The following is a 21,054-nucleotide window of genomic DNA, read 5'->3' as shown; positions in this document are numbered from 1 at the left end:
AACTGCGCATCTGAGGCGCGAAATTAGGCCCCTCCCTCCTTACTCCGGTGTTGTGAGGCCTAAAGAAACACTCCTAAGTGTTAAAATAATAGCCATGTGGGTAGCAACCCCTGAAAGAAACCCAAAGGAACCTCAAAGTGTCTCAAAAAACGATATTTACTAGTAAAAACCGTTTTCCATAAAAAAGTGTCAACCAGCCTAAATTAGCCCTGTTCTGTAAGCTTGCAATTCCATACTTAGTCTCTGAATAAAGCTTACCCTTCCCTCATGGGGATCTCATCAGTCCTTTTCCAGCATTATCACAGTCTTGTCTAGAAATAAATTATTGAATATACCTTATTCCAGCCTGACCTGCAAACCGTTCCACCCAATTGAAGTTTTCTGGTACTCCTCAGTCCTTTGTGGGAACAGCAGTGGATTTTAGTTACAACATGCTAAAATCATTTTCCTCCCTGCAGAAATCTTCATCTCTTTTCTGCAGGAGAGTAAATAGTACAAACCGGTACCATTTAAAATAACAAACTTTTGCTTGTAGAACAAAAACTACAAATCTAACACCACATTCACTTTACCCTTCCGAGAGGGACCCTATTGCTTAGAGCCGGCAAAGAGAATGACTGGGGGGTGGAGCTAGAAGGGGAGCTATATGGACAGCTCTGCTGTGTGCTCTCTTTTCCACCTCCTGCTAGGAAGGAGAATATCCCACAAGTAAAGGATGAACCCGTGGACTGGATACACCTTACAAGAGAAACAATCTTTAACCACTGCTTTACAATGAAAAAAGAAACTATAAGAATATATTATCAGTAGTAGTTAACATTTTTTTCTCACATTTAATTACATATCAGAAGAAACAATTTACTAACAAAGGGGACCTCAGGGTTCCAAAAGCTTGCAATTCTGTTCCCTGTTAACGCATACGTCACTAGCTCATGGACTCTTGCCAATTACATGAAAGAAAAATAAATTGTACGCTTATATTTTGATATTTCGTGAAAACGTGTAGCATCAAAATTATGTTACCTGTTCAGTAATAGAACTTAAATCATTAGTTGATGACAAATCTTCTTCCTCAGTTTCAAAAAAGTCATAGTAATTTTCTAGGAGTCCAATCATTATTCTACTGACCGATTCTTGTTCTTTCATGTATTCAACATCAGTGTAAATACTAAATGTAAAAATGCAAATACAAAAGTATTAACACAAAAGATCAACACACATTTCTGAGTATCTTGTCACACACAGAGAAATATAGAATTAAACTGGGAAAAATTGTAAAAGGCAGAGTTCTCAAGCATAAAAAGCCTGCGTTATTTTCAGACTCAATGGCAACTCTTTCAAGAGAACACTGCCCCAATGCACACACACCATTTAAAATCAAGTCATAGTTTCACAGTTTAATTTTAAAAATTTAATTAAGGGCCTTATGATATAGTTCTTTGCTAAAATGAGATTATGTAAAATATTCCTCCATCAATGTGAGATCCCTGACAAGATTAAAAAAGTCAGATTTTGCTTTACTTTTCCAAAGGGCATTCTCTGTATTTCTGGTTGTGAAGGGAGACAAGCCCAGTGACAGAGTTTTGCTGCATTTACACTTTGTGCTTTATATTTTATATTATTTTAGACTTCAGATTTTATCCTTTAAGTTATTACATTTAAAAATTGTTCTTTCTGTTTTGTATTTTAATGTATATAGATTCTGTATACAGCAGTGTAATTAGGATTGTGATTTGAGAAATTATGATTTGACAGTTTCTGTGTAACTTTAACAAATTAAAGTTATACTTTGTATATTAATGTGTATCTTTTACAAACTATATTGCACTTTATATTACTTCTATTTAAAATAAAACTGACAGCTTCAGTTTCCCAGAATGCTACATTTCTTTCTACAGGCCCGATTATCAAAGATTCTCTAATTTAGAGAGAAATTTTAGTGCAGACTTTGCAAGGTCGGAACTCACTCAAATCTATAAGAAAAAAGGGGGGAACCTGGAAGTCCCAAATAGATGCTTTCCATAGAAAGTAACGAGGCTCTCTGGGATACAGAATTTCAGAGGGGAGAGTGAAGTCAACAGGAGAACTTTCAGGGCTGATATAAAAGGCAGAGTTTGCAGCAAAACATAATTTATGTAAGAACTTACCTGGATAAATTCATTTCTTTCATATTAGCAAGAGTCCATGAGCTAGTGACGTATGGGATATACATTCCTACCAGGAGGGGCAAAGTTTCCCAAACCTCAAAATGCCTATAAATACACCCCTCACCACACCCACAAATCAGTTTAACGAATAGCCAAGAAGTGGGGTGATAAGAAAAAGTGCGAAAGCATAAAAAATAAGGAATTGGAATAATTGTGCTTTATACAAAAAAATCATAACCACCACAAAAAAGGATGGGTTTCATGGACTCTTGCTAATATAAAAGAAATGAATTTATCAGGTAAGTTCTTACATAAATTATGTTTTCTTTCATGTAATTAGCAAGAGTCCATGAGCTAGTGACGTATGGGATAATAAATACCCAACATGTGGAACTTCCACGCAAGAGTCACTAGAGAGGGAGGGATAAAATAAAGACAGCCAATTCCGCTAAAAAAAAATCCACACTCCAAAATAAAGTTTTAATCTTATAATGAAAAAAAATGAAATTATAAGCAGAAGAATCAAACAGAAACAGCTGCCTGAAGTACTTTTCTACCAAAAACTGCTTCAGAAGAAGAAAACACATCAAAATGGTAGAATTTAGTAAAAGTATGCAAAGAAGACCAAGTGGCCGCTTTGCAAATCTGATCAACAGAAGCTTCATTCCTAAACGCCCAGGAAGTAGAAACTGACCTTGTAGAATGAGCTGTAATCCTTTGAGGCAGAGTTTTACCCGACTCGACATAAGCATGATGAATCAAAGACTTTAACCAAGACGCCAAAGAAATGGCAGAGGCCTTCGGACCTTTCCTGGAACCGGAAAAGATAACAAATAGACTAGAAGTCTTTCGAAAATCTTTAGTAGCTTCAACATAATATTTCAAAGCTCTAACTACATCCAAAGAATGTAACGATCTATCCTTAGAATTCTTAGGATTAGGACACAATGAAGGAACCACAATTTCTCTACGATTGAAATATGCCACGGCTGTGACATTGTCCGTCTGAAAACAAATGAAAGATTCTCTCTTCAGAAGAGGCCACGACTGAAGAGCTCTGAAAATCGCACGGAGTTCCAAAATGTTGATTGGTAATCTCGCCTCCTGAGATTCCCAAACCCCTTGTGCTGTCAGAGACCCCCATGCAGCTCCCCAACCTGTCAGACTCACATCTGTTGAGATCACAGTCCAGGTTGGAAGAACAAAAGAAGCCCCTTGAACTAAACGATGGTGATCTGTCCACCACGTCAGAGAGTGTCGTACAATCGTATTTAAAGATATTAACTGTGATATCTTTGTATAATCCCTGCACCATTGGTTCAGCATACAAAGCTGAAGAGGTCGCATGTGAAAACGAGCAAAGGGGATCGCGTCCGATGCAGCAGTCATAAGACCTAGAATTTCCATGCATAAGGCTACCGAAGGGAATGATTGAGACTGAAGGTTTCGACAAGCTGAAACCAATTTCAGACGTCTCTTGTCCGTCAGAGACAAAGTCATGGACACTGAATCTATTTGGAAACCTAAAAAGGTTACCCTTGTCTGAGGAATCAATGAACTCTTTGGTAAATTGATACTCCAACCATGTTCTTGAAGAAACGACAAGTCGATTCGTATGAAATTCTGCTAAATGTGAAGACTGAGCAAGTACCAAGATATCGTCCAAATAAGGAAATACCACAATACCCTGTTCTCTGATTACAGATAGAAGGGCACCGAGAACCTTTGAAAAAATCCTTGGAGCTGTTGCTAGGCCGAACGGCAGAGCCACAAACTGGTAATGCTTGTCTAGAAAAGAGAATCTCAGAAACTGAAAGTGATCTGGATAAATCGGAATGTGCAGATATGCATCTTGTAAATCTATTGTGGACATATAATGCCCTTGCTGAACAAAAGGCAGAATAGTCCTTATAGTTACCATTTTGAATGTTGGTATCCTTACATAACGATTCAATATTTTTAAATCCAGAACTGGTCTGAAAGAATTCTCCTTCTTTGGTACAATGAATAGATTTGAGTAAAACCCCAGACCCTGTTCCGGAACTGGAACTGGCATAATTACTCCAGCCAACTCTAGATCTGAAACACATTTCAGAAATGCTTGAGCCTTCACTGGGTTTATTGGAATGCGAGAAAGAAAAAATCTTCTTGCAGGAGGCCTTACCTTGAAACCTATTCTGTACCCTTGTGAAACAATGTTCTGAATCCAAAGACTGTGAATCGAATTGATCCAAATTTCTTTGAAAAATCGTAATCTGCCCCCTACCAGCTGTGCTGGAATGAGGGCCGCACCTTCATGTGGACTTGGGAGCTGGCTTTGGCTTTCTGAAAGGCTTGGATTTATTCCAGACTGGAGATGGTCTCCAAACAGAAACCGTTCCTTTAAGAGAAGGATCAGGCTTCTGTTCCTTATTCTGACGAAAGGAACGAAAACGATAAGCAGCCCTATATTTACCTTTAGATTTTTTATCCTGAGGTAAAAAAGTTCCTTTCCCCCAGTAACAGTTGAAATAATAGAATCCAACTGGGAACCAAACAATTTATTGCCTTGGAAAGAAAGGGAAAGCAAAGTTGACTTAGAAGACATATCTGCATTCCAAGTTTTAAGCCATAAAGCTCTTCTAGCTAAAATAGCTAAAGACATATACCTGACATCAACTCTAATGATATCAAAGATGGCATCACAAATAAAGTTATTAGCATGTTGAAGAAGTTTAACAATGCTATGAGTATTATGATCTGACACTTGTTGTGCCAAAGCCTCCAACCAAAAAGTGGAAGCTGCCGCAACATCAGCTAAAGAAATAGCAGGCCTAAGAAGATTACCTGAACATAAATAAGCTTTCCTTAGAAAGGATTCAATTTTCCTATCTAAAGGATCCTTAAAGGAAGTACTATCTGCCGTAGGAATAGTAGTATGTTTAGCGAGAGTAGAGATAGCCCCATCAACTTTAGGGATTTTGTCCCAAAACTCTAATCTGCCAGATGGCACAGGATACAATTTCTTAAAACTTTAAGAAGGAGTAAATGAATTACCCAGATTATTCCATTCCCTAGAAATTACTTCAGAAATAGCATCAGGGACAGGAAAAACTTCCGGAATAACTAAAGGAGGTTTAAAAACCGAATTTAAACGCTTAGTAGATTTAGTATCAAGAGGACTAGATTCCTCCATCTCTAATGCGATTAAAACTTCTTTAAGTAAAGAACGAATAAATTCCATTTTAAATAAATATGAAGATTTATCAGCGTCAATATCTGAGACAGAATCCTCTGAACCAGAAAAATCATCATCAGAAACAGACAAATCAGAATGATGATGTTCATTTAAAAATTCATCTGAAAAATGTGAAGTTTTAAAAGACCTTTTACGTTTACTGGAAGGAGGAATAACAGACATAGCCTTCCTAATAGATTTAGAAACAAAATCTCTTATATTAACAGGAACATCCTGAGTATTAGATGTTGATGGAACAGCAACAGGTAATGGAATATTACTAATGGAAATACTATCTGCATTAGCAAGCTTATCATGACATTCATCACAAACTACAGCCGGAGGAACAGTTACCACAAGTTTACAGCAAATACACTTAACTTTGGTTGAACCAACATCAGGCAGCGTTTTTCCAGAAGTAGCTTCTGATCCAGGGTCAATCTGAGACATCTTGCAATATGTAAGAGAAAAAACAACATATAAAGCAAAATCTATCAAATTCCTTAAAAGACAGTTTCAGGAATGGGAAAAAATGCCAATGAACAAGCCTCTAGCAACCAGAAGCAAATGAAAAATTAAACTTAAATAATGTGAAAAAAAGGTGGAGACAAAAATGACGCCCACATTTTTTTTAGCGCCAAAAAAGACGCCCACATTATTGGCGCCTAAATGCTTTTGGCACAAGAATGACGCCACATCCGGTGACACCGACATTTTTGGCGCAAAACGTCAAAAAAATTACGCAAACACGAACAACTTCCGCCGACAAGTATGACGCCGGAAATTACAAAAAAAAATTTGCGCCAAAAATGTCCGCGCCAAGAATGACGCAATAAAATGAAGCATTTTCAGCCCCCGCGAGCCTAACAGACCACAGGGAAAAAAGTCAATTTTAAGGTAAGAAAAAATGATTTAATCATATACATTATCCCAAATAATGAAACTGACTGTCTGAAATAAGGAATATTGATCATCCTGAATCAAGGCAAATAAATGTTTAAACACATATATTTAGAACTTTATATAAAAGTGCCCAACCATAGCTTAGAGTGTCACAAAAAAACATAATTTATGCTTACCTGATAAATTCCTTTCTTCTGTTGTGTGATCAGTCCACGGGTCATCATTACTTCTGGGATATAACTCCTCCCCAACAGGAAATGCAAGAGGATTCACCCAGCAGAGCTGCATATAGCTCCTCCCCTCTACGTCAGTCCCAGTCATTCGACCAAGAATCAACGAGAAAGGAGTAACCAAGGGTGAAGTGGTGACTGGAGTATAATTTAAAAGATATTTACCTGCCTTAAAACAGGGCGGGCCGTGGACTGATCACACAACAGAAGAAAGGAATTTATCAGGTAAGCATAAATTATGTTTTCTTCTGTTATGTGTGATCAGTCCACGGGTCATCATTACTTCTGGGATACCAATACCAAAGCAAAAGTACACGGATGACGGGAGGGATAGGCAGGCTCATTATACAGAAGGAACCACTGCCTGAAGAACCTTTCTCCCAAAAATAGCCTCCGAAGAAGCAAAAGTGTCAAATTTGTAAAATTTGGAAAAAGTATGAAGCGAAGACCAAGTTGCAGCCTTGCAAATCTGTTCAACAGAGGCCTCATTCTTAAAGGCCCAAGTGGAAGCCACAGCTCTAGTGGAGTGAGCTGTAATTCTTTCAGGAGGCTGCTGTCCAGCAGTCTCATAGGCTAAACGTATTATGCTACGAAGCCAAAAAGAGAGAGAGGTAGCAGAAGCTTTTTGACCTCTCCTCTGTCCAGAATAAACGACAAACAGGGAAGAAGTTTGGCGAAAATCTTTAGTTGCCTGCAAGTAGAACTTGAGGGCACGAACTACATCCAGATTGTGTAGAAGACGTTCCTTCTTTGAAGAAGGATTTGGACACAAGGATGGAACAACAATCTCTTGATTGATATTCCTGTTAGTGACTACCTTAGGTAAGAACCCAGGTTTAGTACGCAGAACTACCTTGTCTGAGTGAAAAATCAGATAAGGAGAATCACAATGTAAGGCTGATAACTCAGAGACTCTTCGAGCCGAGGAAATAGCCATTAAAAACAGAACTTTCCAAGATAACAATTTTATATCAATGGAATGAAGGGGTTCAAACGGAACACCCTGTAAAACGTTAAGAACTAAGTTTAAACTCCATGGCGGAGCAACAGCTTTAAACACAGGCTTGATCCTAGCTAAAGCCTGACAAAAGGCCTGGACGTCTGGATTTTCTGACAGACGCCTGTGTAACAAGATGGACAGAGCTGAAATCTGTCCCTTTAATGAACTAGCTGATAAACCCTTTTCTAAACCTTCTTGTAGAAAGGACAATATCCTAGGGATCCTAACCTTACTCCAGGAGTAACGTTTGGATTCGCACCAGTATAGGTATTTACGCCATATTTTATGGTAAATCTTTCTGGTAACAGGCTTCCTAGCCTGTATCAGGGTATCAATAACCGACTCAGAAAAACCACGTTTTGATAAAATCAAGCGTTCAATTTCCAAGCAGTCAGCTTCAGAGAAGTTAGATTTTGATGTCTGAATGGACCCTGTATCAGAAGGTCCTGTCTTAGAGGTAGAGACCAAGGCGGACAGGATGACATGTCCACTAGATCTGAATACCAAGTCCTGCGTGGCCATGCAGGCGCTATTAGAATCACTGATGCTCTCTCCTGTTTGATTTTGGCAATCAATCGAGGAAGCAGCGGGAAGGGTGGAAACACATAAGCCATCCCGAAGTTCCAAGGTGCTGTCAAAGCATCTATCAGAACCGCTCCCGGATCCCTGGATCTGGACCCGTAGCGAGGAAGTTTGGCGTTCTGGCGAGACGCCATGAGATCTATCTCTGGTTTGCCCCAACGTTGAAGTATTTGGGCAAAGACCTCCGGATGAAGTTCCCACTCCCCCGGATGAAAAGTCTGGCGACTCAAGAAATCCGCCTCCCAGTTCTCCACTCCCGGGATGTGGATTGCTGACAGGTGGCAAGAGTGAGACTCTGCCCAGCGAATTATCCTTGATACTTCCATCATTGCTAGGGAGCTTCTTGTCCCTCCCTGATGGTTGATGTAAGCTACAGTCGTGATGTTGTCCGACTGAAACCTGATGAACCCCCGAGTTGTTAATTGGGGCCAAGCCAGAAGGGCATTGAGAACTGCTCTCAATTCCAGAATGTTTATTGGAAGGAGACTCTCCTCCTGATTCCATAGTCCCTGAGCCTTCAGAGAATTCCAGACAGCGCCCCAACCTAGTAGGCTGGCGTCTGTTGTTACAATTGTCCAGTCTGGCCTGCTGAATGGCATCCCCCTGGACAGGTGTGGCCGATAAAGCCACCATAGAAGAGAATTTCTGGTCTCTTGATTCAGATTCAGAGTAGGGGACAAATCTGAGTAATCCCCATTCCACTGACTTAGCATGCACAATTGCAGCGGTCTGAGGTGTAGGCGTGCAAAAGGTACTATGTCCATTGCCGCTACCATTAAGCCGATCACCTCCATGCATTGAGCTACTGACGGGTGTTGAATGGAATGAAGGACACGGCATGCATTTTGAAGCTTTGTTAGCCTGTCTTCTGTCAGGTAAATCTTCATTTCTACAGAATCTATAAGAGTCCCCAAGAATGGAACTCTTGTGAGAGGAAAAAGAGAACTCTTCTTTTCGTTCACTTTCCATCCATGCGACCTTAGAAATGCCAGAACTAGCTCTGTATGAGACTTGGCAGTTTGAAAGCTTGAAGCTTGTATTAGAATGTCGTCTAGGTACGGAGCTACCGAAATCCCTCGCGGTCTTAGTACTGCCAGAAGGGCACCCAGAACCTTTGTGAAGATTCTTGGAGCCGTAGCCAATCCGAATGGAAGAGCTACAAACTGGTAGTGCCTGTCTAAGAAGGCAAACCTTAGATACCGGTGATGATCTTTGTGGATCGGTATGTGAAGGTAAGCATCTTTTAAATCCACTGTGGTCATGTACTGACCCTTTTGGATCATGGGTAAGATTGTCCGAATAGTTTCCATTTTGAACGATGGAACTCTTAGGAATTTGTTTAGAATCTTTAAATCTAAGATTGGCCTGAAAGTTCCCTCTTTTTTGGGAACCACAAACAGGTTTGAGTAGAACCCTTGTCCTTGTTCCGACCGCGGAACCGGATGGATCACACCCATTAATAACAGATCTTGTACACAGCGTAGAAACGCTTCTTTCTTTATCTGGTTTGTTGACAACCTTGACAGATGAAATCTCCCTCTTGGGGGAGATAATTTGAAGTCTAGAAGGTATCCCTGAGATATGATCTCTAGTGCCCAGGGATCCTGAACATCTCTTGCCCAGGCCTGGGCGAAGAGAGAAAGTCTGCCCCCCACTAGATCCGGTCCCGGATCGGGGGCTTTCGGTTCATGCTGTCTTTGGGGCAGCAGCAGGTTTCCTGGCCTGCTTGCTCTTGTTCCAGGACTGGTTAGGCTTCCAGCCTTGCCTGTAACGAGCAACAGCTCCTTCCTGTTTTGGTGCAGTGGAGGTTGATGCTGCTCCTGTTTTGAAATTCCGAAAGGGACGAAAATTAGACTGTCTAGCCTTAGCTTTGGCTTTGTCTTGAGGTAGGGCGTGGCCCTTACCTCCTGTAATGTCAGCGATAATTTCTTTCAAACCGGTCCCAAATAAAGACTGCCCCTTGAAAGGTATATTAAGTAATTTGGACTTAGAAGTAACATCAGCTGACCAGGATTTTAGCCACAGCGCCCTACGTGCCTGTATGGCGAATCCTGAGTTCTTAGCCGTAAGCTTGGTTAAATGTACTACGGCCTCCGATGAATTAGCTAGTTTAAGGACTCTAAGCCTGTCCGTAATGTCGTCTAGCGTAGATGAACTAAGGTTCTCTTCCAGAGACTCAATCCAAAATGCTGCCGCAGCCGTAATCGGCGCGATACATGCAAGGGGTTGCAATATAAAACCTTGTTGAACAAACATTTTCTTAAGGTAACCCTCTAATTTTTTATCCATTGGATCTGAAAAAGCACAGCTATCCTCCACTGGGATAGTGGTACGCTTAGCTAAAGTAGAAACTGCTCCCTCCACCTTAGGGACCGTTTGCCATAAGTCCCGAGTGGTGGCGTCTATTGGAAACATCTTTCTAAATATTGGAGGGGGTGAGAACGGCACACCGGGTCTATCCCACTCCTTAGTAACAATTTCAGTTAGTCTCTTAGGTATAGGAAAAACGTCAGTACTCGCCGGTACCCGCAAAGTATTTATCCAACCTACACAGTTTCTCTGGTATTGCAACGGTGTTACAATCATTGAGAGCTGCTAAGACCTCCCCTAGTAATACACGGAGGTTCTCCAATTTAAATTTAAAATTTGAAATATCTGAATCCAATCTGTTTGGATCAGAACCGTCACCCACAGAATGAAGCTCTCCGTCCTCATGCTCTGCAAGCTGTGACGCAGTATCAGACATGGCCCTAGTATTGTCAGCGCACTCTGTTCTCACCCCAGAGTGATCACGCTTGCCTCTTAGTTCTGGTAATTTAGACAAAACTTCAGTCATAACAGTAGCCATATCTTGTAATGTTATCTGTAATGGCCGCCCAGATGTACTAGGCGCCATAATATCACGCACCTCCCGGGCGGGAGATGCAGGTACTGCCGCGTGAGGCGAGTTAGTCGGCATAACTCTCCCCTCGCTGTTTGGTGAAATTTGTTCACATTGTACAGATTGACTTTTATTTAAAGTAGCATCAATACAGTTAGTACATAAATTTCTATTGGGCTCCACCTTGGCATTGGAACAAATGACACAGATATCTTCCTCTGAGTCAGACATGTTTAACACACTAGCAATAAACTTGCAACTTGGTTATAATCTTTTTTAGCAAAAACGTACTGTGCCTCAAAGAGGTACTAAACGATTAAATGACAGTTGAAATAATGAACTGAAAAACAGTTATAGCATCAAACTTTAAAACAACACAACTTTTAGCAAAGGTTTGTTCCCATTAGTAAAATAACAATAATTAAATTTGACATAAAAATTACAGAGCAACGTTTTTATTCACAGTCAATATAAAATTCTCACAGCTCTGCTGAGAGAATCTACCTCCCTCCAAAGAAGTTTGAAGACCCCTGAGATCTGTCAGAGATGAACCGGATCATGCAGGAAATATAAGAGTAACTGACTGGAATTTTTTGATGCGTAGCAAAGAGCGCCAAAAACGGCCCCTCCCCCTCACACACAGCAGTGAAGAGAAACGAAACTGTCACAATTAAAAGCAAACAACTGCCAAGTGGAAAATAATGCCCAAATATTTATTCACTCAGTACCTCAGCAATGTAAACGATTCTACATTCCAGCAAAAACGTTTAACATGATAAATACTTATTAAAAGGATTAGTGACTTTTAACAGAGTAGTTCCGGTGAAATACCATCCCCAGAATACTGAAGTGTAAACATACATGTCATTATAACGGTATAGCAGGATTTTCTCATCAATTCCATTCAGAAAATAAAAACTGCTACATACCTCAATGCAGATTCATCTGCCCGCTGTCCCCTGATCTGAAGCTTTTACCTCCCTCAGATGGCCGAGAACAGCAATATGATCTTAACTACTCCGGTTAAAATCATAGTAAAAAACTCTGGCAGATTCTTCCTCAAACTCTGCCAGAGAAGTAATAACACGCTCCGGTGCTATTGTAAAATAACAAACTTTTGATTGAAGTCATAAAAACTAAGTATAATCACCATAGTCCTCTCACACATCCTATCTAGTCGTTGGGTGCAAGAGAATGACTGGGACTGACGTAGAGGGGAGGAGCTATATGCAGCTCTGCTGGGTGAATCCTCTTGCATTTCCTGTTGGGGAGGAGTTATATCCCAGAAGTAATGATGACCCGTGGACTGATCACACATAACAGAAGAAATAAGACTTACTTACCCCAGGACACTCATCTACATGTAGTAGAAAGCCAAACCAGTACTGAAACGAGAATCAGTAGAGGTAATGGTATATAAGAGTATATCGTCGATCTGAAAAGGGAGGTAAGAGATGAATCTCTACGACCGATAACAGAGAACCTATGAAATAGATCCCGTAGAAGGAGACCATTGAATTCAAATAGGCAATACTCTCCTCACATCCCTCTGACATTCACTGCACACTGAGAGGAAAACCGGGCTCCAGCCTGCTGCGAAGCGCATATCAACGTAGAATCTAGCACAAACTTATTTCACCACCTCCACGGGAGGCAAAGTTTGTAAAAACTGATTTGTGGGTGTGGTGAGGGGTGTATTTATAGGCATTTTGAGGTTTGGGAAACTTTGCCCCTCCTGGTAGGAATGTATATCCCATACGTCACTAGCTCATGGACTCTTGCTAATTACATGAAAGAAATACAAATTAATTTAACATGTTTTCACTACAATTTAGCTTACTTTGAAGAGATAAACAAGAAGTGCAGAACAGGGCTCCAAGTGTAGTATCCACACAATCTTTAATATTTCAATAGCACATTAAGAATCACACATTTCAATCTCAAACATGTATGAGGTATGTAAAACGCCCAGTAAGGGAGAGTCTATCCGCAGTACATTCATGGTATTGACCTGTACTTTCCCAGTCTTGGTTCTGTGGTGTATATCCATAGTATGTTTCTGTTAGTGTTCCACTGCTGTCAAACTCACCTCACATGTGCTCTGTATAGGTAGCACGGGATGGGTATATTTCTACATCCCAAAGAGAACTCTATGGTTTACTCAGCACCTAGCATGTGTTTGCCAGTTATCTGAGACTATATGATGCAGTGTTTTGAATATAGTAACATGCATGGGTGAGCGACACTGTGCTGGGAACGGATATAGATCAATCCCATGCCACCTGACCCAAGCACATGTGAGGTGAGATTGACAGCAGTGGAACACTAAAAGGAGCATACTGTAGGTATACACCACAGAACCAGGACAGTACAAGTCATGATAAGCACCCTGACTGTACAGTGGGTAGGCTCTCCCTTAGTGTGCGTTTTACATACCTTATACATGTTTGAGGTTGAAATGTGTGAGTGTGATTCTTGCTGTTCTATTGAAATATTAAAGATTGTTATGTGGATACTACACTTAGATCCCTGTTCTGCGCTTGTTTTCTGTTGTATTAGCACCACTCAGGCTTGACCGGTGGTGTGTTTGTGAATCAGCAGAATGGGATTTAGCAGCCATTGTGTGAAGGAGGCTATGTATGAAAAGTGAACATATATCCTTTTTGCATTACATAGTAGGTTATCTGTATAGATATATGCATAACATTTTTGAAACCTATGATTTTAAGTGTTTTTTAGGTGCTTTCTATTGCTTTATTAACTTACTTTTGCCTCGTTTAGTATATGTTACTTTTCTGTCAGTTAAATAAGTGTATTGTGAATTCTTGAAATCACCGCTGCATACCAAATCTAAATGCATATACTAAATTGAAAGTGCAAAGCTTAAAGGTAATAAAACTTAAGTGTAAAATAATATAAAGCACTAAATGTAAATGTAACAATACTCTCATGTTATGCAGTAGTGTACTTCACTGGGCTTGCCTCTCCTTCACATACAGAAATGAAGGGAATGTCCCTTAGAGAAGTGTAGCAAGAGTTGCCTCTCTAGAATCTTGTAATAGATCTCTCAGTCCTGGAGGATCATTTAAGATCATCTCATCTGAGTGGAGAAACTTTATAGAAGACATCTTTCATCTCTCTGGGACTTCCAGAATCCACCCTTTTTCTCACAGCATTCAATGAGTTCAACCCTCAAGTCTGCACTATGATTTAGAAAGATTATCTTTGATCATCAGGCAATAAGTGAGAATATAAACAAATTAATTTCAGGCTAATTAAATTAATTTTAGTACACAGATTTAAAGGGACTTAAAGGGACACTAAACCCAATTTTTCAGCAAAGGATTTCAAGAGAATGAAGCCAATTAGATAATAGAAGAAAATTAGAAAGTTGTTTAACCCCTTAGTGACCGGAGCACTTTTCCATTTTCTGACCGTTTGGGACCAAGGCTATTTTTACATTTCTGCGGTGTTTGTGTTTAGCTGTAATTTTCCTCTTACTCATTTACTGTACCCACACATATTATATACCGTTTTTCTCGCCATTAAATGGACTTTCTAAAGATACCATTATTTTCATCATATCTTATAATTTACTATAAAAAATGTTTATAAAATATGAGGAAAAAATGGAAAAACACACACATTTTCTAACTTTGACCCCCAAAGTCTGTTACACATCTATAACCACCAAAAAACACCCATGCTAAATAGTTTCTAAATTTTGTCCTGAGTTTAGAAATACCCAATGTTCACATGTTCTTTGCTTTTTTTGCAAGTTATAGGGCAATAAATATAAGTAGCACTATTTTCAAACAACTTTTTTTTCAAAATTAGCGATAGTTACATTGGAACACATATCTTTTAGGAATCCCTAAATATACCTTGACATGTATATATTTTTTTTTAGAAGACATCCCAAAGTATTGATCTAGGCCCATTTTGGTATATTTCATGCCACAATTTCACCGCCAAATGCAATCAAATAAAAAAAATTGTTCACTTTTTCACAAACTTTATGTTTCTCACTTAAATTATTTACAAACGGCTTGTGCAATTATGGTACAAATGGTTGTAAATGCTTCTCTGGGATCCCCTTTGTTCAGAAATAGCAGACTTATATGGCTTTGGCATTGCTTTTTGGTAATTAGAATGCCGCTGCGCATCACACGTGTATTATGTCTAGCAGTGAAGGGGTTAATTAGGTAGCTTGTAGGGTGTTAATTTTAGCTTTAGTGTAGAGATCAGCATCCCCCCAGACACATCAAACCCCCTGATCCCACCCAAACTGCTCTCTTCCCTCCCCCACGCCACAATTGTCCCCGTCATCTTAAGTTCTGGCAGAAAGTCTGCCAGTACTAAAATAAAAGTTTTTTTTTATTTTTTTATTATACTGCTGTGTAGGATCCCCCCTTAGCCCCCAACCTCCCTGATCCCCCCCAAACAGCTCTCTAACCCTCCCCTTCTACCTTATTGTGAGTCGTCTTGGGTACTGGCAGCTGTCTGCCAGTACGCAATTAACAATAAAATTGTTTTTTTTTTTTTTATATATTTTTTTTAACTTTTTTATGTAGTGTAGTTCTCCCCCAAAGACCAACCCCTCACCCCCTTCCAGATCCCTTAGATCTTTTAGATTCCCAATTACCACTCCCCTTTCTCCCACTTAATATAACAACATTTTCCACAGTGTAGTGGTTCCCACCCGTTCTTGCCCCGGGCACGTGCCCTCGCGCAAAAGTAACACATAGTGTGATGTCACATACACCTAAAGGTTTCAGATGGGAATACTAACAACATACTGCAGTATGGTTAAAATCCTGTGTATTAAAGGCACATTAAAATCATCTTGCTTTTGTGTAAAAAAAAAAATTCACAAACGCACATGTCCTAAATTTGCCACAAAAAAAAAAAACTAACAGATTTTTAAAATACTGCAAAATTGCCTAAACCTTCTATTGATTTGCATGTATCAGAATTTGCTTTTTGTCAACCACAATTTTTACACAAAAGCAACAGGTGTGCAACTTCCTTTAAAAAAATTTATATATATATATATATATATATATATATATATATATACACACACACACCAAGTAATCATTAAATCGCAAGTGTTCTCCATAAAAGAAGATTCATACTTAAAGGAATCGGAAAGTCAAAATTAAAATTGCATGATTCAGATAGAGCATGTCATTTTAAGACACTTTTAAATTCACTTATATTCTCAAATGTGCTTTGTTCTCTTAGTATAACTTGTTAAAAAAATGAATATGCACATATCATACATTAGTTGGCGCTGCTGCTAATTCGTGCCTGCACACATTTGTCTCTTGTGATTGGCTAAATAGATATTTTCAGCTTCCTGTCAGTAGTGCAATGTTGTCCCTTCAGCAATGGATAACAAGAGAATGAAGAAAATGTGATAATATAATTAAATTGGAAAGTTGTTTAAAATTGTATGTTCTATCTGAATCATAAAAGAAAATTTGGGGGTTTACTATCCCTTTAACATTAAACTAGGTTCTATAGAAGTAAAACTCTCTCTGCTGGAGAGTACATTTTATCTGAATAGGAAGAAATGCCTTCAATAAGTCTGTATTGCAGATAACCCCCACCCTTCATATACCCATCCCTTTCTTGATTGGATCAATGAAACAGAGCCTAACCTTAAAAAAAAACTAAGAGATCTTCTATGATTTCAAAAAAGGTATTAACATCATTATGTAAGTCAAATTAGCTATGAAAGAAATGCAAATGCAGGAACTGAATCTTTGACTTAGACAGTGGAAAAGCAACTGTATTTAAGCCATGATAATATAAAAAATCTACTGAATAGATGTGCAGATTTGGAAAGAAAATTCCTGTACTTGCATGATTAGCTAAAGATAACCCAAACTTGGAAAAATGACTTAAATACTACATGTTTATGGGTCATTGGAAAGGTAGAAGCTATATTATCTAAAAATTAAAAAAAATTACTCGAGAAACAAGGACAAAGTAACTTTAGATTCTGATAAATTATTTGCCAGCTATCAATGAGACTATACAATGCAAAATCATTAAATCAATATTTATATCCTTTACAAAAACTAGAGCAAGAAGGGTTAAAAAGACAACTAGAGGGGGGGGGGGGGGGAGAAAGAAGACTACCTCTTCTGAACCACCAAGGAATTCTCAATGCCTAAAATAAACAGACGGCTTAAGGATTCCTGCTTATGGTTCAGGAACCTTGGGGTGAACCTTGCTGATTTCCCTTGTTCTGATGAGATCTATTTCCAGGAATTAATTTTTTGGGGGGGAAAATGTAATTGAGGGGAGATAACACTCCAGATGATTTTTTTCTGATAAATATTGACATCTACTTGGAAGTTTAAAACCTGAGCAACAAACTGCAGAAGTCGTCCTGGAATGGATTTTTGTCAACCTTAGGATATCTTTATCTTCCAGCATTACAAGCTAGCTATAAACACATCTTAAGGTGGGAAAAACATAATTTATGTAAGAACATACCTGATAAATTCATTTATTTATGGTGGCAAGAGTCCATGAGCTTGTTACTGATGGGATATACATTCCTACCAGGAGGGGGCAAAGTTTCTCAAACCTCAAATGCCTATAAATATACCTCCCACCTCACTCATACCTCAGTTTAACCTATAGCCAAGTTAGTGAGGTGTATGAGTAGTAAAAGCATAAAAAAGAGGAACAGGATAAATAATGTGCTTATGCAAAAACATAACCCCCCAAAAATGTGTGGGTCTTGTGGACTCTCGCCACCATGAAAGAAATTAATTTATCAGGTAAGTTCTTACATAAATTACGTTTTCTTTCATATACGTGGCGAGAGTCCACAAGTTTGTTACTGATGGGATTTAATACCCAAGAGGTGGAAGTCCACGAGTAACAATAGAGGGAGGGATAAAGAAAAAAAAAAACCCAGCTATTTCGGCTGAGAAATAAAATTCAAAAAAATAATTAAGTTTTCTTAAAAATTAAAAAAATAAATCAAAGGCACTAGAATCAAACTGAGATAGCTGCATGAAGAACCTTTCTACCAAAAGCTGCTTCTGAAGAAGCAAAAACATCAAAATGGTAAAATTTAGTAAAGGTATGCAAAGAAGACAAAGTGGCTGCTTTGTAGATTTGATCAACTGAAGCTTCATTCTTGAAAGCCCAAGATGTGGCAACTGATCTTGTAGAATGAGCTGTTATTCTCTGAGGCAAAGACTGACCCGTCTCCAAATAAGCTTTGTGAATTAGAAGTTTCAACCAAGATGCCAAAGAAATGGCAGAGGCTTTTCTAAAACCAGAAAAAATGACAAATAGACTAAAAGTCTTTCTGAAATCTTTAGGAGCATCAACATAATATTTCAAAGCTCTTACCACATCCAAAGAATGTAAAGATCTTTCAAGAGTATTCTTAGGATTAGGACACAAAGAAGGAACAATAATTTCCCTATTAATGTTGTTAGAATTCCCAAATGTAGGCAAAAATGTAAACGAAATCCGCAAAACAGCTTTATCTTGATGGAAAATCAGATAAGGAGACTCACAAGAGAGAGCAGACAATTCAGAAACTCTTCTAGCAGAAGAGATAGCCAAGAGAAATAACACTTTCCAAGAAAGTAGTTTAATGTCCAAAAGGAGGAGCCTGCAAAGTCTTTAATACCTAATTAAGACTCCAAGGAGGAGAAATAGATTTAATAACAGGTTTGATACGAGTCAAAGCCTGGACGAAACAGTATATATCTTGATGATTAGCAAACTTTCTTTGAAATAAAACAGAAAGAACAGAGATTTGTCCTTTCAAAGTATTGGCAGACAAACCTTTATCCAAACCATCCTGAAGAAACCAAAGATTCCTAGGAATTCTAAAAGAATGCCAGGAATAATCATGAGTGGAACACCATGAAAAATAGGTTTTCCAAACCTTGTGATATATTTTCCTTGAAACAGGCTTACGAGCCTGTATCATAGTGTTAATTACTGAGTCAGAGAAACCTCTATAACTAAGGACTAAGCGTTAAATTTCCATGCCTTCAAATTTAGAGATTTGAGATCCGGATGTAAAAACGTACCTTGAGACAGAATGTCTGGTCTTAGAGGAAGTGGCCAAGGATGGCAACTGGACATTCGGACAAGGTCCGCATACCGGGAACATGTGAGGCCATGCTGGTGCTATCAGAAACGCATAAGATTGTTCCATTACGATCTTTGAGATCACTCTTGGAAGAACCACCAGAGGTGGAAAAACGTAAGCAAGTTAGTAAAACCAGGGAACTGCTAAAGCATCCATCATTTCCACCTGAGGATCCCTGACCATCAGATCTATGTCTGGAAGACCCCACATCTGCACAATCTGATAGAATACATCTGGATGGAGAGACCACTCCCCAGTATGTGGTGATTGATGGCTAAGATAATCCGCCTACCAATTGTCTACACCTGGGATATGAATCGCAGTGATTAGACAAGAGTTGTATTCTGCCCAAGAAAGTATTAGAGATACTTCTTTCATTGCTAGGGGACTGCGAGTCCCCCCTTGATGATTGACATATGGCACTGTTGTGACATTGTCTGTTTGAAACCGAATATATGGTTCTCTCCTTAATAGAGTCTGCATAATTGAGCTGAAGAATTTAGATCAGCTTTTTTACAACAAACACACTTAGTTTTGTCAGAAACATGTTCAGGCAGCTCAAATCTTAATGTAACATCTAAAGCAGGTTCAGTTTGAGACATAATTGCAAACAGAGAAAAACATAATTTATGCTTACCTGATAAATTTATTTCTCTTGTAGTGTGTTCAGTCCACGGGTCATCCATTACTTATGGGATATATTCTCTTTCCCAACAGGAAGTTGCAAGAGGATCACCCAAGCAGAGCTGCTATATAGCTCCTCCCCTCACATGTCATATCCAGTCATTCGACCGAAACAAGACGAGAAAGGAGAAACTATAGGGTGCAGTGGTGACTGGAGATATAATTTAAAATTTAGAACCTGCCTCAAAAAAGACAGGGCGAGCCGTGCACTGAACACACTACAAGAAAAATAAATTTATCAAGTAAGCATAAATTATGTTTTCTCTTGTTAAGTGTGTTCAGTCCACGGGTCATCCATTACTTATGGGATACCAATACCAAAGCTAAAGTACACGGATGATGGGAGGGACAAGGCAGGAACTTTAAACAGAAGGAACCACTGCCTGTAGAACCTTTCTCCCAAAAACAGCTTCCGAAGAAGCAAAAGTATCAAATTTGTAAAATTTGGAAAAAGTATGAAGTGAAGACCAAGTTGCAGCCTTGCAAATCTGTTCAACAGAGGCCTCATTCTTAAAGGCCCAAGTGGAAGCCACAGCTCTAGTGGAATGAGCTGTAATTCGTTCAGGAGGCTGCTGTCCAGCAGTCTCATAGGCTAAACGTATTATGACCTCTCCTCTGTCCAGAGTAAACGACAAACAGAGAAGAAGTTTGCCGAAAATCTTTAGTTGCCTGTAAGTAGAACTTCAGGGCACGAACCACGTCTAGATTATGTAAAAGACGTTCCTTCTTTGAAGAAGGATTAGGACATAATGATGGAACAACAATCTCTTGATTGATATTCCTGTTAGAAACAACCTTAGGTAAAAACCCAGGTTTAGTACGCAGGACTACCTTGTCTGAATGAAAGATCAGATAAGGGGAATCACAATGTAAGGCAGATAACTCAGAGACTCTTCGAGCCGAGGAAATAGCCATCAAAAACAGAACTTTCCAAGATAAAAGTTTAATATCAATGGAATGAAGGGGTTCAAACGGAACACCCTGAAGAACTTTAAGAACCAAGTTTAAGCTCCAAGGAGGAGCAACAGTTTTAAACACAGGCTTAATTCTAGCCAAAGCCTGACAAAAGGCCTGGACGTCTGGATTCTCTGCCAGACGCTTGTGTAAAAGAATAGACAGAGCAGAAATCTGTCCCTTTAGTGAAATAGCGGATAAGCCCTTTTCTAAACCCTCTTGTAGAAAAGACAATATCCTAGGAATCCTAACCTTACTCCATGAGTAACTCTTGGATTCACACCAATATAAATATTTACGCCATATCTTATGGTAA

General features: G+C 39.1%; 1 protein-coding gene across 1 annotated transcript in view; it reads right to left on the bottom strand.

Annotated features, from left to right (window-relative positions):
• FAM13B (family with sequence similarity 13 member B) overlaps positions 1-21,054 on the bottom strand; it is a 794,661-nt gene that overhangs the window by 532,032 nt on the left and 241,575 nt on the right. Inside the window, exon 5 of the mRNA XM_053717251.1 lies at positions 1,024-1,168. Within this exon, the coding sequence (XP_053573226.1) occupies positions 1,024-1,168 (145 nt within the window). The remainder of the gene's footprint in view (positions 1-1,023; positions 1,169-21,054) is intronic.

This window comes from Bombina bombina, chromosome 6, assembly GCF_027579735.1.
Source record: "Bombina bombina isolate aBomBom1 chromosome 6, aBomBom1.pri, whole genome shotgun sequence".
In the NCBI taxonomy this organism is placed as follows: domain Eukaryota; kingdom Metazoa; phylum Chordata; class Amphibia; order Anura; family Bombinatoridae; genus Bombina; species Bombina bombina.
The sequence above is the reverse complement of the archived record's forward strand: the minus strand, read 5'-3'. Positions and strand labels throughout refer to the sequence as shown.